At 53.5% G+C, this 20521-nt stretch overlaps 8 protein-coding genes across 8 annotated transcripts; 3 read left to right on the forward strand and 5 right to left on the reverse strand.

Annotated features, from left to right (window-relative positions):
- Positions 1 to 122: 122 nt before the first annotated feature.
- BDQ94DRAFT_173340 (uncharacterized protein) lies at positions 123 to 1402 on the reverse strand (the record flags this gene model as incomplete). The annotated part of the gene is made up of 4 exons (XM_026772123.1): positions 123 to 776; positions 833 to 901; positions 952 to 987; positions 1046 to 1402. The coding sequence occupies 4 exons, from the start codon at positions 1400 to 1402 to the stop codon at positions 123 to 125; spliced, it is 1116 nt and encodes a 371-aa protein (XP_026623138.1).
- Positions 1403 to 1777: 375 nt separating this feature from the next.
- Positions 1778 to 3391, reverse strand: BDQ94DRAFT_181867 (DUF1593-domain-containing protein; the record flags this gene model as incomplete). Its single annotated transcript, XM_026773998.1, has 2 exons — positions 1778 to 2966; positions 3017 to 3391. The coding sequence occupies 2 exons, from the start codon at positions 3389 to 3391 to the stop codon at positions 1851 to 1853; spliced, it is 1491 nt and encodes a 496-aa protein (XP_026623139.1). The 3' UTR covers positions 1778 to 1850.
- An 844-nt stretch (positions 3392 to 4235) lies between these two features.
- BDQ94DRAFT_161642 (major facilitator superfamily domain-containing protein) lies at positions 4236 to 5807 on the reverse strand (the record flags this gene model as incomplete). The annotated part of the gene is made up of 1 exon (XM_026769408.1): positions 4236 to 5807. One exon carries the CDS (start codon positions 5805 to 5807, stop codon positions 4236 to 4238), a length of 1572 nt encoding a protein of 523 aa, XP_026623140.1.
- Positions 5808 to 6057: 250 nt separating this feature from the next.
- BDQ94DRAFT_149597 (uncharacterized protein) lies at positions 6058 to 6961 on the forward strand. The gene has a single exon (XM_026767412.1). It carries the CDS (start codon positions 6421 to 6423, stop codon positions 6640 to 6642), a length of 222 nt encoding a protein of 73 aa, XP_026623141.1. The 5' UTR covers positions 6058 to 6420; the 3' UTR covers positions 6643 to 6961.
- Positions 6962 to 7862: 901 nt separating this feature from the next.
- Positions 7863 to 10618, forward strand: BDQ94DRAFT_79392 (putative MFS transporter). The gene is made up of 4 exons (XM_026776568.1): positions 7863 to 7939; positions 8045 to 8295; positions 8373 to 10196; positions 10263 to 10618. The coding sequence occupies exons 2-4, from the start codon at positions 8109 to 8111 to the stop codon at positions 10448 to 10450; spliced, it is 2199 nt and encodes a 732-aa protein (XP_026623142.1). The 5' UTR covers positions 7863 to 7939; positions 8045 to 8108; the 3' UTR covers positions 10451 to 10618.
- Positions 10619 to 11934: 1316 nt separating this feature from the next.
- Positions 11935 to 16623, forward strand: BDQ94DRAFT_79420 (putative sensor histidine kinase/response regulator). Its single transcript, XM_026776569.1, has 4 exons — positions 11935 to 12557; positions 12621 to 14114; positions 14163 to 15910; positions 15977 to 16623. Exons 1-4 carry the CDS (start codon positions 12220 to 12222, stop codon positions 16264 to 16266), a joined length of 3870 nt encoding a protein of 1289 aa, XP_026623143.1. The 5' UTR covers positions 11935 to 12219; the 3' UTR covers positions 16267 to 16623.
- A 25-nt stretch (positions 16624 to 16648) lies between these two features.
- BDQ94DRAFT_181871 (glycoside hydrolase superfamily) lies at positions 16649 to 18134 on the reverse strand (the record flags this gene model as incomplete). Its single annotated transcript, XM_026773999.1, has 4 exons — positions 16649 to 16968; positions 17028 to 17640; positions 17703 to 17995; positions 18061 to 18134. 4 exons carry the CDS (start codon positions 18132 to 18134, stop codon positions 16656 to 16658), a joined length of 1293 nt encoding a protein of 430 aa, XP_026623144.1. The 3' UTR covers positions 16649 to 16655.
- A 199-nt stretch (positions 18135 to 18333) lies between these two features.
- On the reverse strand, positions 18334 to 20509 carry pigc (phosphatidylinositol N-acetylglucosaminyltransferase). The gene is made up of 2 exons (XM_026767413.1): positions 20004 to 20509; positions 18334 to 19949 (listed from the first exon to the last, which is right to left on the reverse strand). Exons 1-2 carry the CDS (start codon positions 20359 to 20361, stop codon positions 18796 to 18798), a joined length of 1512 nt encoding a protein of 503 aa, XP_026623145.1. The 5' UTR covers positions 20362 to 20509; the 3' UTR covers positions 18334 to 18795.
- Between the last annotated feature and the right edge of the window lie 12 nt (positions 20510 to 20521).

The raw sequence follows: 20521 nt of genomic DNA on the forward strand, positions 1-20521 counted from the left end.
TGGCCAACCGACATAACAGCATAACAGGTACAGTACATGATCATAATATCCATATCCACAACGTAGATATAAACATACCAAAAACACCCATCATACTCCAACCAAGCACTTCCAAGTTACTATCACGTCCTCCCCGTCCCATCCAACTCCGACGGCCCCCTAACCATAGCCTCATACATCACCTGTCCCTGTCCCTGTCCCTGCCCATGCGGCCCCTGATATACCCCTCCTCCCATTCCCCCAACCTGATGCTGCATCTGCATCGACTGTTGTGGCGACTGCACCCCATCCCACCCCCATAACCCCTGCCCCAACGGCGGCGACAACCCACCAACAGTCGCACCACTAAACTCACTCTGCGGCACCAACGCACTCCCTCCATCCATCTCACTCTTCCTCTGCCCAGCAGCATTACTACCACTTCCCCCTTTCCCAGTACTCTGCCCCGGACTCAACAGCGCCGCCCACCTGGCCGTACGCTCATGCCTCCCATCTTGACTCGACATCCACTGCCGGTAAACTCTATTTCTTCCCAGGAGGAAGAATAAGGCGCCGAGAATGGCGATGAAGGCCACGGAGCCGATGACGATACCGACGATGGCGCCGGTGCTGAGGGTGGGTGAACCTGAGGAGGGGGAGTTGGAGGGGGATGAGGTTGAGGTGGAGGTGGAGGTCGGGGAGATGGTACCTTCGGCGGGGATGGATTGGCCTGGGACGAGCATGTAGGGGTAGGTTTTTGCGCGGTTGTATTGGGATTCGAAGGTCATGGTCGAGTTCTATGTTTCGGGAATGGGTTAGTTGGGATGGTTGGGGGAGGGGGAAGGGGATGTACCGGGTTTATGACGCCGACCATGCCGTTGCCGATGCAGGAGTCTATGGCTGTGCAGTAGAAGAATGTGGGCTTCTGGTTGTTAGTGATGTTTGTAGTGAGGATGGGGTGGAGGGACGTACTTCTGTGTCGTTGACGACTAGGGACCAGGTTGGGGGCTATGTTACGGCATTAATATGAGGATGATACTGAAGGCATGATTGATGGGAAGGCTACCGGTCCAACCAACTGTCCATCCTCCTCATTGAAACTATTGAAAATCCCCGAGTAAAAGATCTCTCCGCTGGCAGGCACACACGGCGCAAGGTAATCTGCTTTCACGACGGAGTGATTTCTCGGATAGAACTCGAAGACGATAATATCGCCGACCGCAGCGGAGACATTATGAGGCGAGTATTGATGAGGATCTGCCTTTGAGCCGACCTGAACAGTATGGGTTGCTATCGCGGTGGAGGTAGTGGTGGAAGTGGTCGAGATGCCAGTCGTGCTGCTGTGAGATTGGGCTGATGCAGTGGTAGCGAGCAGCATCGCCACAAGAACGAGCCGATGGGCTGCCATCAAGATGAACAGCATTTCATCAGGTATGTGCGCGATATACTTAAGAATTACGACGGGGAAGTTGTTCCGAAGGACAGGCAAAAAGATCGACGGATGGATGAGCGGCCACAAAGAAAAAAAAAGATGGATTGCCCCTGGATGAGATAACAAAGAAACTAGCGATGAAGATGACCGGAAAAGGACGCTGCATAGGCAGATGCCCGAATACGCAGAAGAGGGGCTGAGTATTATTTTTCCTCCTACGACGCATGGATCATGGATGGACAGCCTCTTCCCAACTCACACCTCGTGTTCCCGCATCGATCAGCCCGTGGCGCTGACTGGTTAGGGCTGGACACGATGATCTTGGCAGCAGCGGCCTGTCCTGTCACCAGGCGGGACTCATTTGTGTGTAGCTTCAATATGTTTTACATTCATTTGACAGGTCTCGGAATGGGGGGACAGTGACTCTCTGTATCTGTATCTAGACTGAGGTGCTGTTCGACACTTGGATCAGTGTCCGCCGGTATGTGGTCAACGGCGGGTTTCCAGTGTCTTTCACACGTAGAATCAAATGCAACAATTGGCAGCCATCCTCGTCGCAGCTGTCCTCCGCTGTCGGAACCTTAACCGTTGCGACTCTTCCACCAGCACTGGTGGTTATATTCAAATCGGCTACGTTCCCTTCCGTACTCGCATTATCAGTGGACGGCTCCAGGTACTGGAACCATTCGAAAGACAGACCATCTCCGTCGGGGTCATACGTCTCTCCCGCATCCAAGGTGATCTTCGCCCCCACAGACGCATTGACAGTGACAGGATTCAACCCGCCCGCCCCGTTCACAACCACCACCGGGTGGTGGTTCCAGGTCTTGTTGGTCTCCGAAGCGGACAACGTCCACTGCATGCGCGCCGCGAAATCATTCTGGTATGCCTCTCTCCAACGCCAAATGGTCGCTTTGTTAGACTTAAACGTTTGATTGTTCATGCCGATGGCCTGGTCCTCCGTGTCGCTGTAGTGGTTGTCCCAGTCACATGTTTCACAAACCGGCGTGTACCGTCCGCCCCAACTGCCATAGCTCGGGTGTTCGGGATCACCCAGTCCGTTCTGGATCATATACAGCAGCGTAGGGCTATCTCCTTCCATGATGAATTCGAAGTCGGGATACTTGGCCCCTAATGGTCCGATCCGAATGTTCTTCTTCAACCACTCGTGCGTCACATACGAGGAATCCGGGCCGCCTTTATCGAAACCATAGTTAATCTCGCCGGAGATTCCCGACCAGGCCGCCACTCCATACTGATTGAAGCCGTGCATGGAATTGATAAAGTGGATTTCGGGCCAGTTTTGGCGGATCCAAGCCCCAGTGTCATCCTGGTCGGAGATGGTGTAGACGCGCAGGTTCGAGCGGAAGGATGCGGCCTCGGAGGGAGAGTATGTGAGGGAGATGTTCAGTAGAGCCTGTGCGAGGACGTTGTCACCACCCCAGGACAAGACCCAGAGGGGCTGGCCAGAAGTTGTGTTAGTGAGGCTTTTGACGAGAAGTTCAGCACCAGGACTATAAGTGTTGTTGTTCTTGAGAGCCTCCATACCATATACCTTCATCTGGTCAGTTATGGTCAATGTCTGTAGTGCCGGTAGGGACATACCGGAAGACCATGAGACACAATCCCTCTCATGTATTCTGCCGAAGGGTACGGCGAATCTTCAGGAGCATTTTTGTTCAGGTTATCCACGACCTTGGCGTAAGCATCGATGGTGTCCAGCATTAAGTCCGGGCGGACTTGGTCTTTCAGCCATGCGGAAGTGACAGCCACAATGCCTTCATTTTGGAACTGATTACTGTAGACGAGATAGCGAACAAGAGATTCAGAGTCATCTGGCTCATTGGCAATATCCGAGAGAATGAAGACGCGCGGCTTGGTAGGGTAGGAAAGAATGGATCTGTTCGAGCTGGCTTGGCCATGAGGAAGAGCTAGAGTCAGCCCTGCGCTGAGGAAAGGCAGACACCCAAGGAACCTCATCTTGAAGATAACTGCGACTGAAGAGAGACTTGTTCCATTCTAACCACCACAGCTGGAACAACAGACATATTTATACCCTTTTCTGCATGTTCCCGGTGGAAATTCGGATGAAAGAGATGATGCAATGCCGCGATGACACCCGACAAGAGCCATACTGATTGCTGATCGGCATGCGGGGATGCGGATGCTTGCATTGTGGGGTAATAATCGCAGATGAACCCTCCCCAGAATCACAAAAGGTGATGCTGGACGAGACAATGGCTGAAGAATATCCACTCCACCTCCCGATTCGGCGTGGCTACACACTCCGCTTTCAGTTACTCGTGGCTCGAACTTCCCGATCGGGATATGTGAGGCGCTCCTCCACAAATTTATCCTGAATAGCCGGTTTGGGTGAATTTCACGCGTCAAGTATCGCACGATCATTGTGATTTCAAGTGTGAGATGGTGGGGAGCGTGAGGGGGTGACGTCAGCTTATGACCTGGACTGCGTTCACTGTTTCCGTTGTTTCCGGGAATATTGTCTGAGAGGAAAGACTCATCAGCGAGTTGCGCTCAGATTGCGGGTTGTTTTGTGGTAGACCCGTGTGCTTGGCTCTACAGTTTTTATTTGTTTGCTAGCTACACCACTTTGACTGTATTGTCGAGCACACAGTGTGCACGGGTAATGACCTACAGTTTGCTACACTGCACCAACTCGTCATTTTTGGTAACTCTGGTAAATCTGTGCTTTGGGTGAGTTCGCATTAGAGCTATCGAAACTTTTGCATTACTACTACCTATAGGTTCTTGTACTAATATTGACGACAAGACTGGTACTGCAGACCTGGTCTAGAAACCACACTCATAGCGGTAAGGTCACGACACTCGCTTTCGAGGACAAAACATCATTTCCCCAGTCCTCCTCCTCTAGATCTTCGTCATCTAGAGCCACCGGATTCACCGCCAGCGATCCCCGAGGCACAAACGAGGAAGTAAGGACCAGCAAGGAAATCACACTGAACTGTACACTGGCCACATTCCGAATAGCCAGATGGATGTCACCCCCTCCAACTGGACCTCCGGTCTCCACATACACCCGGTCAATGTAACTTCCCAGCAGTGGCGAGATGATGGCATACAGGACGATATAGGTCGAGTACAAGAAAGCCATGACCGCCCCGAGCGCGGAAACATTGTTCGACGTTGACTCCATTCGTGTTAGCGTCGCCTGGATATACGCTGCCAGGGAAACATCACCAGCCGCCCAGCCGAAAGAAACAGGAACGAAGCTGATGGCTGCGAACAAAGCATCTTTAACCCGATGCACTTGGGGCTTCCAGAATGGCAGATACCATGTGATCAGAAGCATGAGCGCATCGACTCGCAGCCAAGGCATGGGGGTGCGAACGCGGTTATTGAGAAGGATAACAAACAATGCGCCGAACAGCTCTCCGAGGTTGGACCCTCCCACCATAATCTGCGACCATGCAGCGTTGCCTAGATAGCGACGCGCAAGTGCTGGCATGACCGCGCTCTCAAGATAGCGATGAGCATACAAAGCAATCGAATATCCGGGCAGCAACCAGATAAATTTGCGTGTAGTGAAGATGATCCGCGCGCCCACCCAAATGGACTCTAGAAAAAGCTTGATTCCTGTCATCGCTGCTCGAATATAGGAAGTCTGATCGGGTGTTTCCGCCGCTTTGTGAGCTTTAAACACATCATCTCCAAGGAAGGACCAGGCAAGAGCCGCAAAGGTAAAACAAATGGGTGTCACGAGGAAGGAATAATTGTTCCCCAGATGAGGAATCAGAGCCAGTGCAGTGCAGAATGCGCCAGCAGTACCTGCTATCTCGTAGAAAATGTGAACCAGGGCGTCCAGACGACGCAGTCTCTTTAAGTTTCCGCCAACAATGTCCCTAGGAATGATGCGGCGGATGAGCTCGACCATTCCATAACTAAAGCCACTCATGCAGTAAATAGGGATGATGCTGTCCGTGTTGTAACGACCGTAGTAATGGAAGTCGTCCTGTGGGTGGTGAGGACGGAAGACGGCCGGGACAAAGGTGCCACCGGTACAAGCATCCATGATCAGGAGGATGGCGCTGAAGATGCCAAAGGCAAGCATGGCTGCCATTAAGATCAACCGAGCTGGGTAGCGACGGATCAGGGGGGCCATCAGGATTGATCCGACACACTGACAGGCTTGGTTGAGGCCGACCATCAGTCCGACGCGTTGGAAGGTCTTGGGGCGCGTGTTGGTGCGAAGAGCATCATAGTCGTAGCGGTTGGTGGCGAGTGTGATAACTGATCCATTGAACGCCTCTAGGCCAAACTTGTAGAGTATAATGCCTAGAATGTAGCACGCAGCTTCACGCCGTTCTTTGGGCGTGAAGTCATTCCAACCATTGCGAACGCTTTTGAACAGCCCCATTGCGTGGGATTATCTGCTCTTGCAAATCTGTAAAAGAAACAGTATTCAAAGGATGTACAGTCACGACGAGTTATGCAGCCAGACAGGATATCTTGTGGAGAGAACTGCGATATTTACATGAATTTGCACGGTCAGGGAATAACAAGTCGAGATAGTCTGGCGTGCCATGCTGATGAAGTTCAGTTGGAATTCCTACGCAGGGACTAAGTACACTACACCGTGGGCGGTACAGTTGGAGTGAAGTGAATCTAAAGTCAGATTTGAAATGAAAGTAGATAGGTGAAGGTACCATTACAAGTGAATAGAAGTTGAAGCTGGCAGAGGAAGAGGCCATAGAGAGGGATTCTAGTAGTAGTTAGCCTGAGGCAGCTAGGCCAGCACATGCATGCACATGGCATATGTCTATCAGGGCCTGAGGATCTGTCATATCGACGGCTCTCTGCTGTGGCAGGACAACTCCTGTCGTAATACCTGACTGATGTACCGCAAAGACAGATACATAGTCCATTATCTATCCGGCTACTACCCACCAGGCTGCACAGCTTATTAGACTTGACTTATAGTTGGACCCCAGTCCGGAAGTAAGTCCGGGCATCTGAATGATTGGACCGCCATGCGGGCGTTTGCTCAGCTGAACAGCGACCGAGATCCACCTGGATGTCTTGCGCTGGACGTTGAAAAGAAAGACAGAGTGCATGCGATGACGACATTTTGGTCATCCTGTGCGCTCGGAGCGCTTTCTGAAGCCAATCTTCGTATCGCCTTTTGGGCCTCACCTCCCCTGATCGTCTCTACAATCCTGGTTGCCCGGTCTGGTTTGCAACACCAAGCTTAGACTTACCCCACCTCACAAAGTCCGCTGCAGCATTAACCTGGCGGCTTGCAAGCCAGTTGTCGTTAATTCAGGATGATATATCAGATGATGACCGACTGGCGCGCCCGATGATCCCTTCGAGGATCGCCTCGTGAAATTGACCCCACCAAAATAACAAAGCAACAAACGGTCAAGCAATGGGTGAAACACGGCAAGAAGCCGACCAAAGAAAGCCACAAAATGCAGCCAAAAAAGGGGACGGAATGGATGAAGAAGCAGCAAGAGTATTCTTCTCTAACGGAGAATTCGAGTTTGGGTATTTGACTTACCACGTCGTGCGTGCGTGCTTCTTGCATGTTGTCGACATACAGACGGACCGTCTCGTGCTTGGCAGGTAGGCAGGCCACGTGCATCCCCGACCGCATGTGTTTCGCCTCCCCCAAAAAGATGGGAAGATGGGAATGCTCAGCCATTGCCGTTTTCACGGTTCCGGAGGGGTTGAAAGTTTCCTAGTCCAACCACTCCCCAAGTAGCTTGTTTCGTCACCATTTACGACAATTAAGAGTTAGCTATCTACCTTAGTTGAACCGGCCTGAGTCAAACAGCTATGCGCTGGTGTTTTCCAGACCTCCCATGTGAGCTCATGCATGTCCGGCTTGTCGATCGGGGAGTTTAAATCTGGTCAATCTCAAGCGTAGCGAGAATGCCATTGGAGACGCCAGAGGTACTCGGCCAGTCGCGGGTGTGGGGTGGAGCAGTGAGGTACCCATCCGGTACCGCTGCGGTGCAATCAAAGAATGACATTGAATTGACACCCCGTTCTCAGCTTAGCAGTAGCACCACATTCACCTGAACTAACCTAAAAACTAAGCTGGAGGGTGGCTCTTATCGGGAATCGCCTTCGATTCTTTCCCCCCCAAAAATCCTAAAAATTCTCAAAACGCCATCGTCCACTCAGCCGCGTGATCCCCCGCCCACCATCCTCACCGACTGATTCGACGCTGTGTTTCTTTTTATCATTCATTATCATCGTTTGTTTGGCTTTCTCCTTATTTTTTTTTTTATTCCTTTTCTCTTTTCCCTCTAGTCCTTCGTGCATCCTGAGGATATATATGGCTTCCTTCCTCCCCCACCATGTTGCCTGCTGAGCCTGCGCAGTTGCCGGTTCTGCTTTTTCGTCGCAGGCCGTGATTGAGCTTAGTCGCTTCGAGGTGTGGAGATACTATATCATCCTCGGCTTGCTTGACCATCGTTCGATCAACAAGTGGCCTGTTCAGTCTTTCTGGTCTCTTTGTGTGTATTATATTTCATCTGTGTGGTTAGAAACCCCATACCGAATGTTTGTGCTGCCCTGAAATTCTCCTCTCCTCCACCCTCCCAAGCTATCGTTAGGGTCCTAGCTAACTAGACGCTAATCTTGCAGATACTAGCTTCGATTCGACAATTGCGGGACCCCTTCCCCGAGCCGTTGCTCTGATCCCACTGCAATGGCGACTGGAGAAGAGCCTCCCACGGCGTCCCCCGCGCAGCAGTCGAACCCAGCTAGAGGCTGGTGGAAACGGCTGCGGGGGTCTAATGCCCCTGAGACGCCCGCCATTTCAACGAGTCAAAGCCCTTATCGCCCCAAAAGGACGCTGGGTATTCTGAGTGACAAGGAGACAGATGAAGTGCCTGGTACGTCGCAGCTGTGGGAGCGATCATTCGCTTTGCTTGTGGAGTATGATCTTGCTAACATTGACATGGGAATTTAGGGACCGTTCTTCTGCTCTCGTCAAACCGTAATGAGCCTCTCGGTCTGGAACATCAACCGCACCGCGAATCCCATTCGTCGTTGCCGTCGCCTTATCCACCGTCCCGTTCCTCTTCTCGTGCTTCTCGTGCCTCTCGTGCGCGCCAGCAGAAAAAGAAAACGCCGGATGGCAACATAGTGTTAGATCCTCAACCCGATGACTCCATGAATGACCCTCTCAATTGGCCTGTATGGCGACGAGATGCAGCTTTGGTGTCGTTGGGATTCTATTGCCTGATGGGGGGCGGTATGACCCCAATTCTTGCTGCCGGTTTCAGCCAAGTAGCTGCTGCGTATGATGTGACCACCCAGAAAGTCGCATATACGACAGGGTTGTACATGTTGGGTCTCGGGATTGGGTCGGTGATCATGTCTCCTACAGCTATCCTGTATGGAAAGCGGCCGGTATACCTCCTTGGAGCGACCCTTTTCATTCTTTCGGCGGTCTGGTGTGCGCTGTCGCCCAACTACCCGAGCTTGGTCATTGCTCGTATTTTCCAGGGCATTGCAGTAAGCCCGGTCGAGTGCCTTCCCTCTGCGACTATTGCCGAGATCTACTTCCTGCACGAACGGGCGTACCGGGTCGGCATCTATACCCTCCTGCTTCTAGGAGGCAAGAACCTGATTCCCCTAGTGAGTGCAGCTATCATCGGGAGTCTGGGGTGGCGCTGGGTTTTCTGGATTGTTGCTATCGTCGTTGGCGCTTGCCTCGCCCTTCTTTTCTTCTTTGTCCCCGAGACGTTCTGGGACCGCACACCTCGGCCACGAAAAGCTCACAAGCGCCCCAGCTTTTACCGTAGTGTGTCGAACATCATGTCCCATGGACTACGCGGTCGACCGCCTCACGCTCATCGCCTGGAGGAGAATCCTCCGGATGATGACCCCAACTCCCAAGAGCCAAAGAAGTCCAAGAAGGGTCATGTTGGGTTTGTGGATGACCATGATGAGGAACCAGAGACCATTTCTGAGAAGATAGAGGAGCCGGCTGGCCAGGATCCTATATCGTCAACACCAGAGCGTCCTGCCACTGGGTCGACGCCAAGCGAAGATCCTGAGAAGGCTGATGGGCTCCTTCATCCTCCGCCGTTGGCACACATTCACCCCCATGACATTGAAGCTGCTCGGGAAGCGGCGATCTCCCCATCACGCAGCGAGTCGCTGGACCCGGGTCCGCCGATCACGTCGGCGGCTCGGTACACCAACCGACTTCGGGATCAGCCGCCTATCCCGTTCAGTTACTATCTCCGTCCATGGAATGGCCGGATTGCTCATGACAACTGGCTACGCGTCGCGGTGCGGCCATTCATTCTCTTCGCATACCCCTCTGTGCTGTGGTCGACGGTGGTGTATGCCCTGTCCGTCGGCTGGCTCATTGTGCTGTCCGAGTCGGTTGCTACCATCTATGAGCAGCGAGACACTTACAACTTCACCGCGCTGCAGACCGGTCTCATCTACATCTCGCCCTTTGTGGGGGGCCTGCTGGGGACCGCTGTGGCCGGTAAGGTGTCTGACATTATTGTACAATATATGACACGACGCAACGGGGGCGTCTACGAGCCGGAGTTCCGGCTGGTGATGGCGATTCCCATTGCTATCTCGACCACCATCGGACTGATGGGATTCGGTTGGAGTGCGCAGGAGAAGGATGCTTGGATTGTGCCCACGATCTTCTTCGGCATCATCTCATTTGGATGCTGCCTGGGTAGTACGACATCCATCACCTTTTGCGTCGACAGCTACCGCCAGTATGCTGGGGAGGCACTGGTGACATTGAACTGGAGTAAAAGTAAGTTGCACCAAAACCACAGCATTCCCGAGTGAACGTGGATCCGCAAACTAACTATTGATGTAGATGTCTTTCATGGGCTGATCTTTTCGCTGTTCATTGTTGACTGGCTGGACGCGGATGGCTCCCGGTTGGTGTTTATCGCGCTGGGAGTGATCCAGCTGGGCTGTCTATTGTTTTCGATTCCCATGTACATTTATGGCAAACGGGCCCGGATGTGGACGGTTCGGATGCACCTGATGGAACGATTCTAGAGGGCCGGGTGGCCGGACCGGGACCCTATTGGAGGGAGCGGATCGGATGATTCTTGATTTTGGGTTGTAGATCTGGGTTGTATCATGATACCTATCTATATTAGATCGTACATATAGTTGACTATTTGCTACGATTGGAGCTGTCGTGCCGCCATCGAGCCCCATTTGACTACTGTGAGCAAGCCCTGCGGGGGTGCTGGGGTCATCTAGCCCAGACCGGGTTGGATGTCAAGTGAGCCCGGAGAGGGCGGAATGTCATACAGCATCCACAATGAGTAATTGATCCCTGCAAGTCATCTTAGTACTTTCCATGAATAAGATGAACAATTGTGCGTATGTGTGCCGGGCCACCGACACCGCCACCCGGACACACCTCACAGTCACCCAATTTAATTTCAATTCATGTCCCGTCCCCATCCAGAAGTAAGGATTCTCAAAGTATTTCATCCACAACAGACCCAGTTAGGCAAGCCACAAATCTCCCCGCCCAATCCGGATTCTAGACCGCTTAGTCACCGCCATTGCCTGTCCCGCCAGTTGAATGGCGGCTGAACGGGCACCAGCTGCAGCCCACGTCGATCATGATGCGCCCCACGACGTCAGAGAGCAGATGGGGGCATAACTAGTGACTGCCTTATTCAATTTGCCATCTCATTAGTGTGTGTACTAGACATGCTGCAGCGGCTGAGCAAATCCGCACTGGATACTACCAGTCAATTAAGTACGTACCTCGACACCTGAGGAATGGAACGGACGCGGCCAGAATGGCCCCTGACTGGTGGCTTCGCAGCCCGGAAACGGGGGATTTAGAGCCAATGAGGATCCACAGCAGACCCCTTGACCAGCTGGATTTAGTCTAGCGTCAAACGGCAAAACCGGTATTGCAATGCTGTGACTGGCCAATCACGGATGGAACACAACAGGCTGAAATCAACCTGAAATCTGTTTTGAATCACGGCGCGGGAAGGGAGACCCTCGGTTACGGGATTGATTAATTACGGGAGGCAGTTGGGTTGAACCAAGGGAACGCAAGCACAAGCAAATTGTATGATTAGACAAATCGATACTTTGGGGGACCTGGTGGAGTTGGCATCCTCCATCACTGATGGGCCACGCCATCTCATTCGTCGGGGTATCCGTCCATCATTCTGGTCCAGTCTGCCAATGCCTTATTTTTCGCTTGCCACCTTTACTTCTTTTCTCGGTTGCCACGGGATGACTCCCAGGTACTGAACACTGACTGACGACGACGCTCCCCTCAAGGCGTTGAATCGGGGACTAACTGGGGGTGGATTGTGCCTGTCCGTTTGTTGGAATGAGCGTGGGCCGGAAATCCGCGACTCCCACGGCTGCCATTTACTACAATACTGGCTCTGCCCGACTACAGACGCACTTTTGCCCTCTCCTGCACGCAGTCCTTGATATTAAACAGCTCGCCTTTCCAACCTTGTTTCAAAGCTCTTCTCTCTTTTTTCCCCCTTCCCCTTCTCTTGCTGCTGCTGCTTCTCCCCTTTCTCTTCTTCATCATTTACTCCCCTCCCTTCCATCAGCAGCTCCTCCTCCCTTCTTACTCCCACCCCCCGCCAGCATTTTTCGCCACACTCTATTTCAATCGCGCCAGCCACCATCTACTAGTCCCCACCCAGGCCAGGATGGATGCGTAAGGCAATCGACGCCATCGCTTGACTATCTGCCTTCTAAACTCGATCCCCCCTCTCTCGCTCTCTCCCACCTCTCGTCCCTCTATCCTCCTTCCCCATCTCCCCACCATGGAGCTCACTTCCCCTCCTCCGAAGGACGATGATCATAGCACGGGTCGGAGGGTGCGTGAGCTCTATCGCTATTTCCGGCCCGAACGGACAGCCAGTTATCAGGAGCGCTATCAGAGTGTCTCGTCCGACGACGCACTACCACCCACTATTCTAGATCCCTCTTTTCCGCCGCCCTCACCATCGCTATGCTCGCAGTCGCAGTTCGCGCCCGCCATCGGTCCAACCTCGGCGGGGCTAGTGCCCGAGGCCCTGGTCTTGGGTGACCCTAATGCGACTCTAACGTCTTTCGCGCAGCTGGCAGCTTTGCGTCTCAATGTTGAGCGCGTGTTGATCAGGTACGATACCAGCGCATCTCGATATTTCTCGCCCTTGCCGTGCTGACTCAATCGGTATGTTAGCGTGTCAGATCGTCAGTCACAATTCATTCTAGCTCAAAGCACTCGCACTGGCAAGGTCAGTGATTACGAATCTGCCGGCGATGGCATCTGGAATGGCTGTGCTTCCATGTCTAGCAACGCCTGGAGCATGTGTAAGGTGGGTACCTACTCGTCAGAGAAATTCGTAGATCGGTTACTCAACAAAGTATTGCGTCCTTCGTTGCAGGCTACGGTTGCGCTCCCGCCCAACAACCGAGAAAAGGGTCAACACAGCTTCCTGGTGATCAATGACCTGCGCGAGGATGATCGCTACAAGCGCCTTCAGTTCGTACAGGGTGAGCCAGGTTTCCGTTTCTATGCCGGTACGCCCTTGACCACCGAAACCAACATCAACATCGGTTGCTTTTTCGTTCTGGATACGAAACCACACAATGGATTCGACGATGTGGAGAAAGAGGCCTTGGGGTCGTTGGCGGACTTGATTATGGATTACTTGAAAGTCAGCCGCCAGGCATCAGAAGGCCGTCGTGCCGCTCGACTATCGCGCGGTCTTAGCTGCTTTGTCGAGGGCAGCTCCAGCTTCGTCGATGCCTCTCATCCGTCGCTAGCCGGCAGCTCTGCTGCTGCACCCAGCACCCCGCCATCGTCGAGCCAAAGAGCCAACCACTTGTCCGTGGGCTCCTTCAACAGTTTCGATATACCGTCGAGACGCTCACACAGCACCGACGCCCGATCGTTTAGCTCTGTATCAGACTATAAAGCCGACCAAGCAGTGTCGTCGGGTCCTGACACGCCGCTACCAGACTGGTGGTCCAGTAGCCGCCAGAAGGAACTGAAGGGAGTGGACGAGTCGCAGGGACACACTTGGGCGTTCCGACGAGCCGCGAACTTGATTCGGGAGAGTTTGGAACTGGGCTCCGATGGCGGCGTGATCTTCGTGGAGAACAGCAACAGTCCGATGCTGGACACGGACACTGGCAGCGATGGCTCTGTGGAAGGTAACACTCCTGCACCAGTGCTGGCAATTTCCACCAACGATGAGCCGTTTGCGCCGGGGCCAGGCTCCAAGATGCTCTATCCTGCCGCGAATCTCGACAGCGCGTTTCTGCACCAGCTCCTGCGACGCTACAGTAAGGGGAAGTTGTGGTCGTTCCATCGGGACGGTATGATCTCCAGCTCCGATGACGAGACCCCTCGACAAAGCCGATCGCGTGCGCCGAAGGGTCCCGAGATCGGCAAAGGCGGGCCGAAAAAGTGGAAATCCATGGAGAACTCCATGCTGAATCTTTACTTTCCCAATGCGACTCAGGTTCTCTTCGTGCCGCTATGGAATTCCGCCAACTCACAATGGTTCTCCGGGTGCTTCTGCTGGAACACGGAAGAGACGCGCGTCTTCAGCTCGTCCGTGGAGCTCAGCTCAATTTTAGGGTTTGGTTCCTCCATCATGGCCGAGTGTAACCGGGTCGAGTCGCTCATTTCCGACCGGCAAAAGGGCGACTTCATTGGCAGCATCTCGTAAGTTGGGTCCTCTTGCGTGTTTCACTAGATACTAACCTTGTTCAGACATGAGTTGCGCAGTCCGCTGCACGGTATCTTGGCAGCCGCCGAGTTCTTGAATGGGACGAACCTGGATGAATTTCAGGGTTCTCTGCTGGAGACCATCAACGCATGTGGACGCACCTTGCTGGATACAATGAACCAGGTACTCGATTTTAGCAAGATCGTATCGTTGGAACGAACATATCGCAGTCTGAAGCGGAACAAGACATCGTCCACAGACGTCAAGAGCATGGACCGGTTTTCTTCCCACTTGGACACTTACGTGGCGACCGACTTGGCCCTTCTGGCCGAGGAAGTGGTAGAAGGCGTGTGCCTGGGTCATGCATATGGTCAAAGATCTGCTGCTCCTTACGACCAACCGGTTGTCTTGCCTCTTGCTCAGCAGGGCCAGATCCAGCCCGACAAAGAAACGAAACCGAAACCCCGTTCTGAAGTTGAGGTGGTCGTGGACATTGCTCACAACGACTGGGTCTATCAGACGCAGCCCGGAGCTCTGCGACGTATTGTCATGAACATCTTTGGCAACGCCATGAAATACACGCAAAGTGGCCGCGTGTCGCTACACTTGGAAGTTACGGAGGCATCCGAGGGCCGCGTGCGTCGGAATGGTGTCGAAGAGCTAGTGACTTTGACGGTGTCGGACACCGGCAAGGGTATCTCGGAGGAGTTCCTGCGTGGTCGCCTGTACACGCCTTTCGCCCAAGAGGACACGCTTGCAGTCGGCACGGGCCTGGGTCTCTCGATCGTGAGGAGTCTTGTCAAGGCCCTGAAGGGCAGCATCAACATCCATAGCCGGCCGGGCGAGGGAACCATTGTCAAGGTCTCATTGCCTCTCGTGCGACCTGGTCCGGAACTGGAGCTGGAAGAACCTGTCCGTCCCGTGTCGCCATCTACGAGAGAGCAGGAGATGTTAACCGAGTGCCGTCTGCTGCGCGAGAACCATGTCGGCCGACGCGCCGCCATTCTTGGCGTGGATCCTGCCGACGCTTCCTCTCATCCGCTATGGTCCATCTACTCGCGATACCTGGTCGACTGGTACGGCCTGGAGCTTGTTTCGTGGCCGTCGGGCACGCCCGTCGATGTCATCCTGGCGGAGGAGCAGAGCCTATTGGAGGGCATGAGGCCAAGTGGCGACGCGACTCTCCCTTCGCTCTTGATCCTCTGCAACAAATCCGTCGATTACACGACCGCGCGTTCGCAATGGGCATCCTTGGCGAACGTGGTAAACATTGTTTGCCGCCCATGTGGACCACACAAGCTCGCTCGCAGCATCCGCAGATGTCTCGATACGCAGAGTGGAAACACAGCGCCACACACCATCGAGCTCCCCGAACGGCCACGCCAAACTACCATATCCTCCGGAAGCGACCTTTCACCCGGAGAGAGGCTATTCGAAATCTCAACCGACACCTCCGAGCTTGCCCCAGAGATGACCATCAGCTCCGGCTCGACCTCATCAGCCGAGTATCCTCGCTCCCAAGACTCCGACGGCATGGATGCCCCCCTATACACCATCAACTCACCTCTCCCGATCCGTGCCCCATCTCCCTTCAAACAACCTATTTTAACACAAACCGAAACCGAGCGACGCGCCCGCGTCCTAGTCGTCGATGACAACAGCATCAACCTGAACCTGATGCTCACATTCATGAAAAAGCGGCACCTCGCTGCTCTCGACTCCGCCGAGAACGGCAAATTAGCCGTCGACGCAGTCGAACGCGCCCAACAGGGCTACGACATCATCTTCATGGGTTAGTCCCCCTCTCGTCCCCAACTTTACAGATACACTTTATCCATGCTAACACAAAATAACACAGATATGTCCATGCCCGTAATGAACGGCTTCGAAGCCACACGCGCCATCCGCGCCCTCGAAAAAGAGCGCGGCGCAACGTACAAGCCAGCCGTCATCATCGCATTAACAGGACTGAGCAGCTCGCGCGATGAATCAGAGGCTCTAACCTCGGGCGTTAATCTGTTCCTTACAAAGCCAGTGTCGTTTAAGGAGGTGTCGCGGTTGTTAACGGAGTGGGAGGAGAAGGGATTGGATGATCGGATATCTATGTCGGGACAGGGACAGGGACAGCAGGGGTTGGCGTCTAGTTGATGTTACTGTGGTGCGGTGTGGTGTTTACTCTTTTCTTTGATTGCTGTTATTTCGCGTTTGCTTTTAGAGTTGTTTATTTGGGATTACTCCGTATACGGGGCATGAGGCATGAGTGATACCCTGGTTGTTCTTGGCGTTTCGGGTGTTCTTATGTTCACTGGCATCATACATGCATGGTTCTTTGGGGTGTGAGATGGGGAGGGGATTTGATATGTGATGCATATTCTACATTGATACACATACTACTGCTACTACAGCGAGTGACTTGTTTTAGAAGGACATATGCATATGCGGTCCAATCAAACTACTATCAAATGAACCACTCCCTCTTTAACACCAAGCCACCGAACACTCCTGCCATGTCCAAACTCCCTAGTAAAGAAAGTCTTCTACCTGGCAGCAACACCCTCCTGCATGGCTCCCAAATGCTCCCATGCCAGCGTATCCTCTCCCAAACTCCACGCCATAACACCTCCTAGTCCCAGCTTATCGACGATATCGGTGAACTTGCGTGCAATCATGTCTGCGGTATCCCACGTCCAGAACACATTGACCTGGTCATCGAAGTAGTACTCTCCACCCATGACATCATCCAATTTAGCGTTTTCTTGCGCGCGCCGCCATGAATCCGTAATTGAGATGCCTTTGCATGTTCCGTAGTCAGATAGACAACCTGCTTGGCAGAAGTCGTCGGTTGTACCGCTACATCGCCACATATTAGCATACACCGTTCGCAAGGAGAGTAGGAGTCGTTGACATACCAGTTTCCGTACTGACTGCAGCAACTTCCAGCGGGACACTTCATCCCCTTGTCAAATCCACACGTGCCATCCGTACTCGTCTTCAGATTAGCCGGAGGCGCACTCATAACACTCTTTTCAAAAGTCAAACTCCCACTTTTCCCGTTATCGCTTCCATCCGCGTTCTCCATTACGACAACCTTGCACCCAATCGGCTGGTCCTCACACTCCTGCTCATCGCTGGGATCTGTCTCAAACCACTTGGCATAATACGCCATTCCCAAGTTTGTCTTATTACCAGGGAGGCCAATATCCCGATACGCCTGCACTGTATTAAATGAATCCACGACAGATGTATGGTGCATAGTGACATTATTCCGGCGGTTCATGAGATCGTACGACATGATGTTCACCATATCGACTGAGGGCCAGATCTGCGGGCCTGTGGTGTTGGTGAAGGCGATCATGTCTTCTTTCTTGCCAGGGACCGCAATAGAGAGGAGTTTGTTGGGGCCGAGGGCGCTCCGCAGCGCTTGCAGGAATAAGGGGTAGGTGGTTATTTCAGACACTTTGGCACTGTTCGGTGTTGTCTTGTAGTCTTGGCCATTACCGCCGGGGTATTCCCAATCTATGTCTACACGTTTCTGGTCAATACCAATTGCAGGAGGGGTGGCGAGGACGTGTATAGAGACATACCAACACCATCGAAACCAACCTGATTCACCATAGCTGCTACATTCTTCGCATACTGGTTGCGAGAAGTCTCATCTTTCGCGGCCGTCGAGAACCCCGAGGTATCGCCCCATCCGCCGATGGCGATCATGAGCTTAGTCCCCGGGCTGAAGCGACTGCGCATGGTGGAGACAGACTCGAAGGGGGTAAATTGTGGGGGAGAGTCAGAATTGAAGAGCGTAGACTGGGCGAAAGCCATGATAGCGTGCGTGATGCCTTGGGTTTGGTTGGCGCCGGGGAGGCCACTTGTGTGGTACCTGATTCCCCGTTGTTGTTAGATGCGTATGAAAGGAGATAATATGAGGATGTTGTTAGTACTCACTCATCAACGTACATGGCGAACCGCATGCTCGCCACGCACTGCAGGCTCATTAGGCTGAGAGCGATTAATTTCATTTTGCTAATAATTGTTGATTAAGACCTTGGTCCTGCGTTGTCCCACCTGAGGACAGAAAACAGAGGTATAAATGGCAGTGTTGCGCGCTTCTTTTTGGGTCAACTCCGAGGCTGTGGTGCTAAATATGTAACTCTTGTGGCACCATTTGCTGCCTATCGAACGGGGCCTACCGTTATGAGGGACAGATAGCAACTCCTACCATTCCGATCAGTCTGGGGTCATCGCCGTAACATTCTGGAGAAGATGCCGGGTGGATGCTCGATCGCGGAGATGGAGGCCAGGCATGTCCGTGGCTGCAGAAACACTAGTTTCCAGTTATAGCATAGCTTGAATGGGGGGAGTGACTTGCTGAGACATAAAATGGGGGCGTTTGGGGAAGCTGCGATGGAGAGTCGCCACAAAAGGCAACAAACATACCAAACGGCATTCCGGCATGTTGCGGCCTTGGTAGGATTGTGACTGGACTGCATTGCTGGATGAGACATCAAAAGCTACATCTATTGGTATTTGTCAATCAGATTGTTGCGTCTTATTTCTAGTCTGAGCTGACTCGTACAAAACAGAGTCTCAATGTCAAACTTCATTATTAGCGCTAGACAAGTCTGAATATAAACTGTAGGGTATCTTCTAAAGGAAATATCAAGCTGAGAAAGCGTACAGCTAATCCCAATGCCGCCGGATGATCGGCCGCGCAGGGTCCCATGGTCCTGTCACCACATTCTTATACTTTTGTAAGCTGATGAGCCACCAGCTGCATCCCCCCATGGCCAGCGCCGTCAGGATGCTCCCCAGGATCGAGCCAACCACCGCCGCCATCCATCCTCCCCGCAGGGTGATCCCCACCGCGCCGCCAGCAACCCCGACCAGAGCCAAGGTCAGCAGCACATGCCCAGTCCAGGACACATGACGCAGCTGCCGGCGAAAAATGGGAAAGAGCCCGAACACCTCAATCGAGAATAACATCAAGCTGAACACATGTGTGGTAGAAGGTAGGCGCGACGCCAGTACCGTCGAGGCCATCACCGCTGCATTAGTGGACAGAGAAGCCGGGAACTTGGTGGCGCCTGCGCCCTCCCCACTCCCATAGTCAAAGGAGAAGATGTTCATGATCAAGAGCCAGCAACTCATGGCCCAGATCGAATCACTCGCCGTAGACTTGGTAAGTGACTTGAGGATCGGACTGAGCCCGAGCAGCGCGAAGTAGATCAGAAACGCCGATTTCACAGTGGACAGCCGCTGCCGATTCCGCGAAGAAAACATCGACAGGTAGTCTGGCTCCTGAGAACCGCCACCCAAGGTCCCGTTCGCAGGCCCAGGCGTAGGTGAAGCGGGTTCCTGAGCCCCGTAGGCATCACTCACATACCCCGTGCTGTGTCGCCGGAGCAGTTCACTTGACTCGCCCTGCGACATGTTCAACCCCAGCCCATGCACCTGGTTCTCCTTTTGGCCATTGGCTCGCGAGCTAGTGCCAGACGGATTGACAGAGCTGGTCATGGAACTAGCACTGGAGCCATCGTCACCCTCCAGTGACCGCTCCGCAACATGCGCATTTTCCACATGCTCCCTCAGTATCCACGAGTCCCAAAAGATCCATCCCAACGCTGTCCCGACACTGCCCCAGCAGACCACCGAGACCGGGCTCACGCGGCCCTGTACAATGCCGACAAAGCAACACACAAATATAGCCACGGAGCTAACATGTTGTACAATGACCGTGGAGTCGGCCACTAGCGGCCAGAAATCGTAGGGCCGCACTCGGGGGTTCCGCTGGAGGTGGTCAAGAAACGTCTCCGTGTCGGTGTAATTATCCGGGTCTAGGATCATCAGTATTTCCTGCCATATATGTTTTGCAGTGGGTATAAGCGCACATGATTGTTTCACCCACAGCAGCTTCTTCCATGCGCCCTTTCGTCGTCTCCGTCTGCTGGTCCCGCGCACCTTGCGACTCCCTACTCCTGGGACCGCCGGCGGCGGTCGCAGGGCCGCCACGGAGGCGGCAGTGCCCGAATTGCCATTGAGCGCTCGGAGAGATTCATCGTACCCCGTCTGGGTCGGCCGGGCCCGAGGCAGGGACGAGGTGTAATATGCATCTTCAGGGGCCAGCCGGTTGGGATCCGGGAGAGCTCGTTGCGCGGCGGTAGGCTTTACGCCAACCGTGCGGTTCGGATGGGTCTCGACGGGAACGGGGGGAGGAACCGGAGGAGGCGAGTCGGGCAGGGAAGGCATGGAGGAGCAGCGGGATTCATGCTTGTAGCATGATGTGATGGATCTATAGTTGTCGCTGAAGACACAATTGCGCTGGTCGGTGACGCGAATCACTCACCAATTCAGACCTGCAGCCACGTGGTGATTAGTCAGCTATACTGCTCTGGACGAATGCATCTCT

The sequence above is a fragment of the Aspergillus welwitschiae genome (assembly GCF_003344945.1).
Source record: "Aspergillus welwitschiae strain CBS 139.54b unplaced genomic scaffold BDQ94scaffold_32, whole genome shotgun sequence".
Taxonomy (NCBI): Eukaryota; Fungi; Ascomycota; class Eurotiomycetes; order Eurotiales; family Aspergillaceae; genus Aspergillus; species Aspergillus welwitschiae.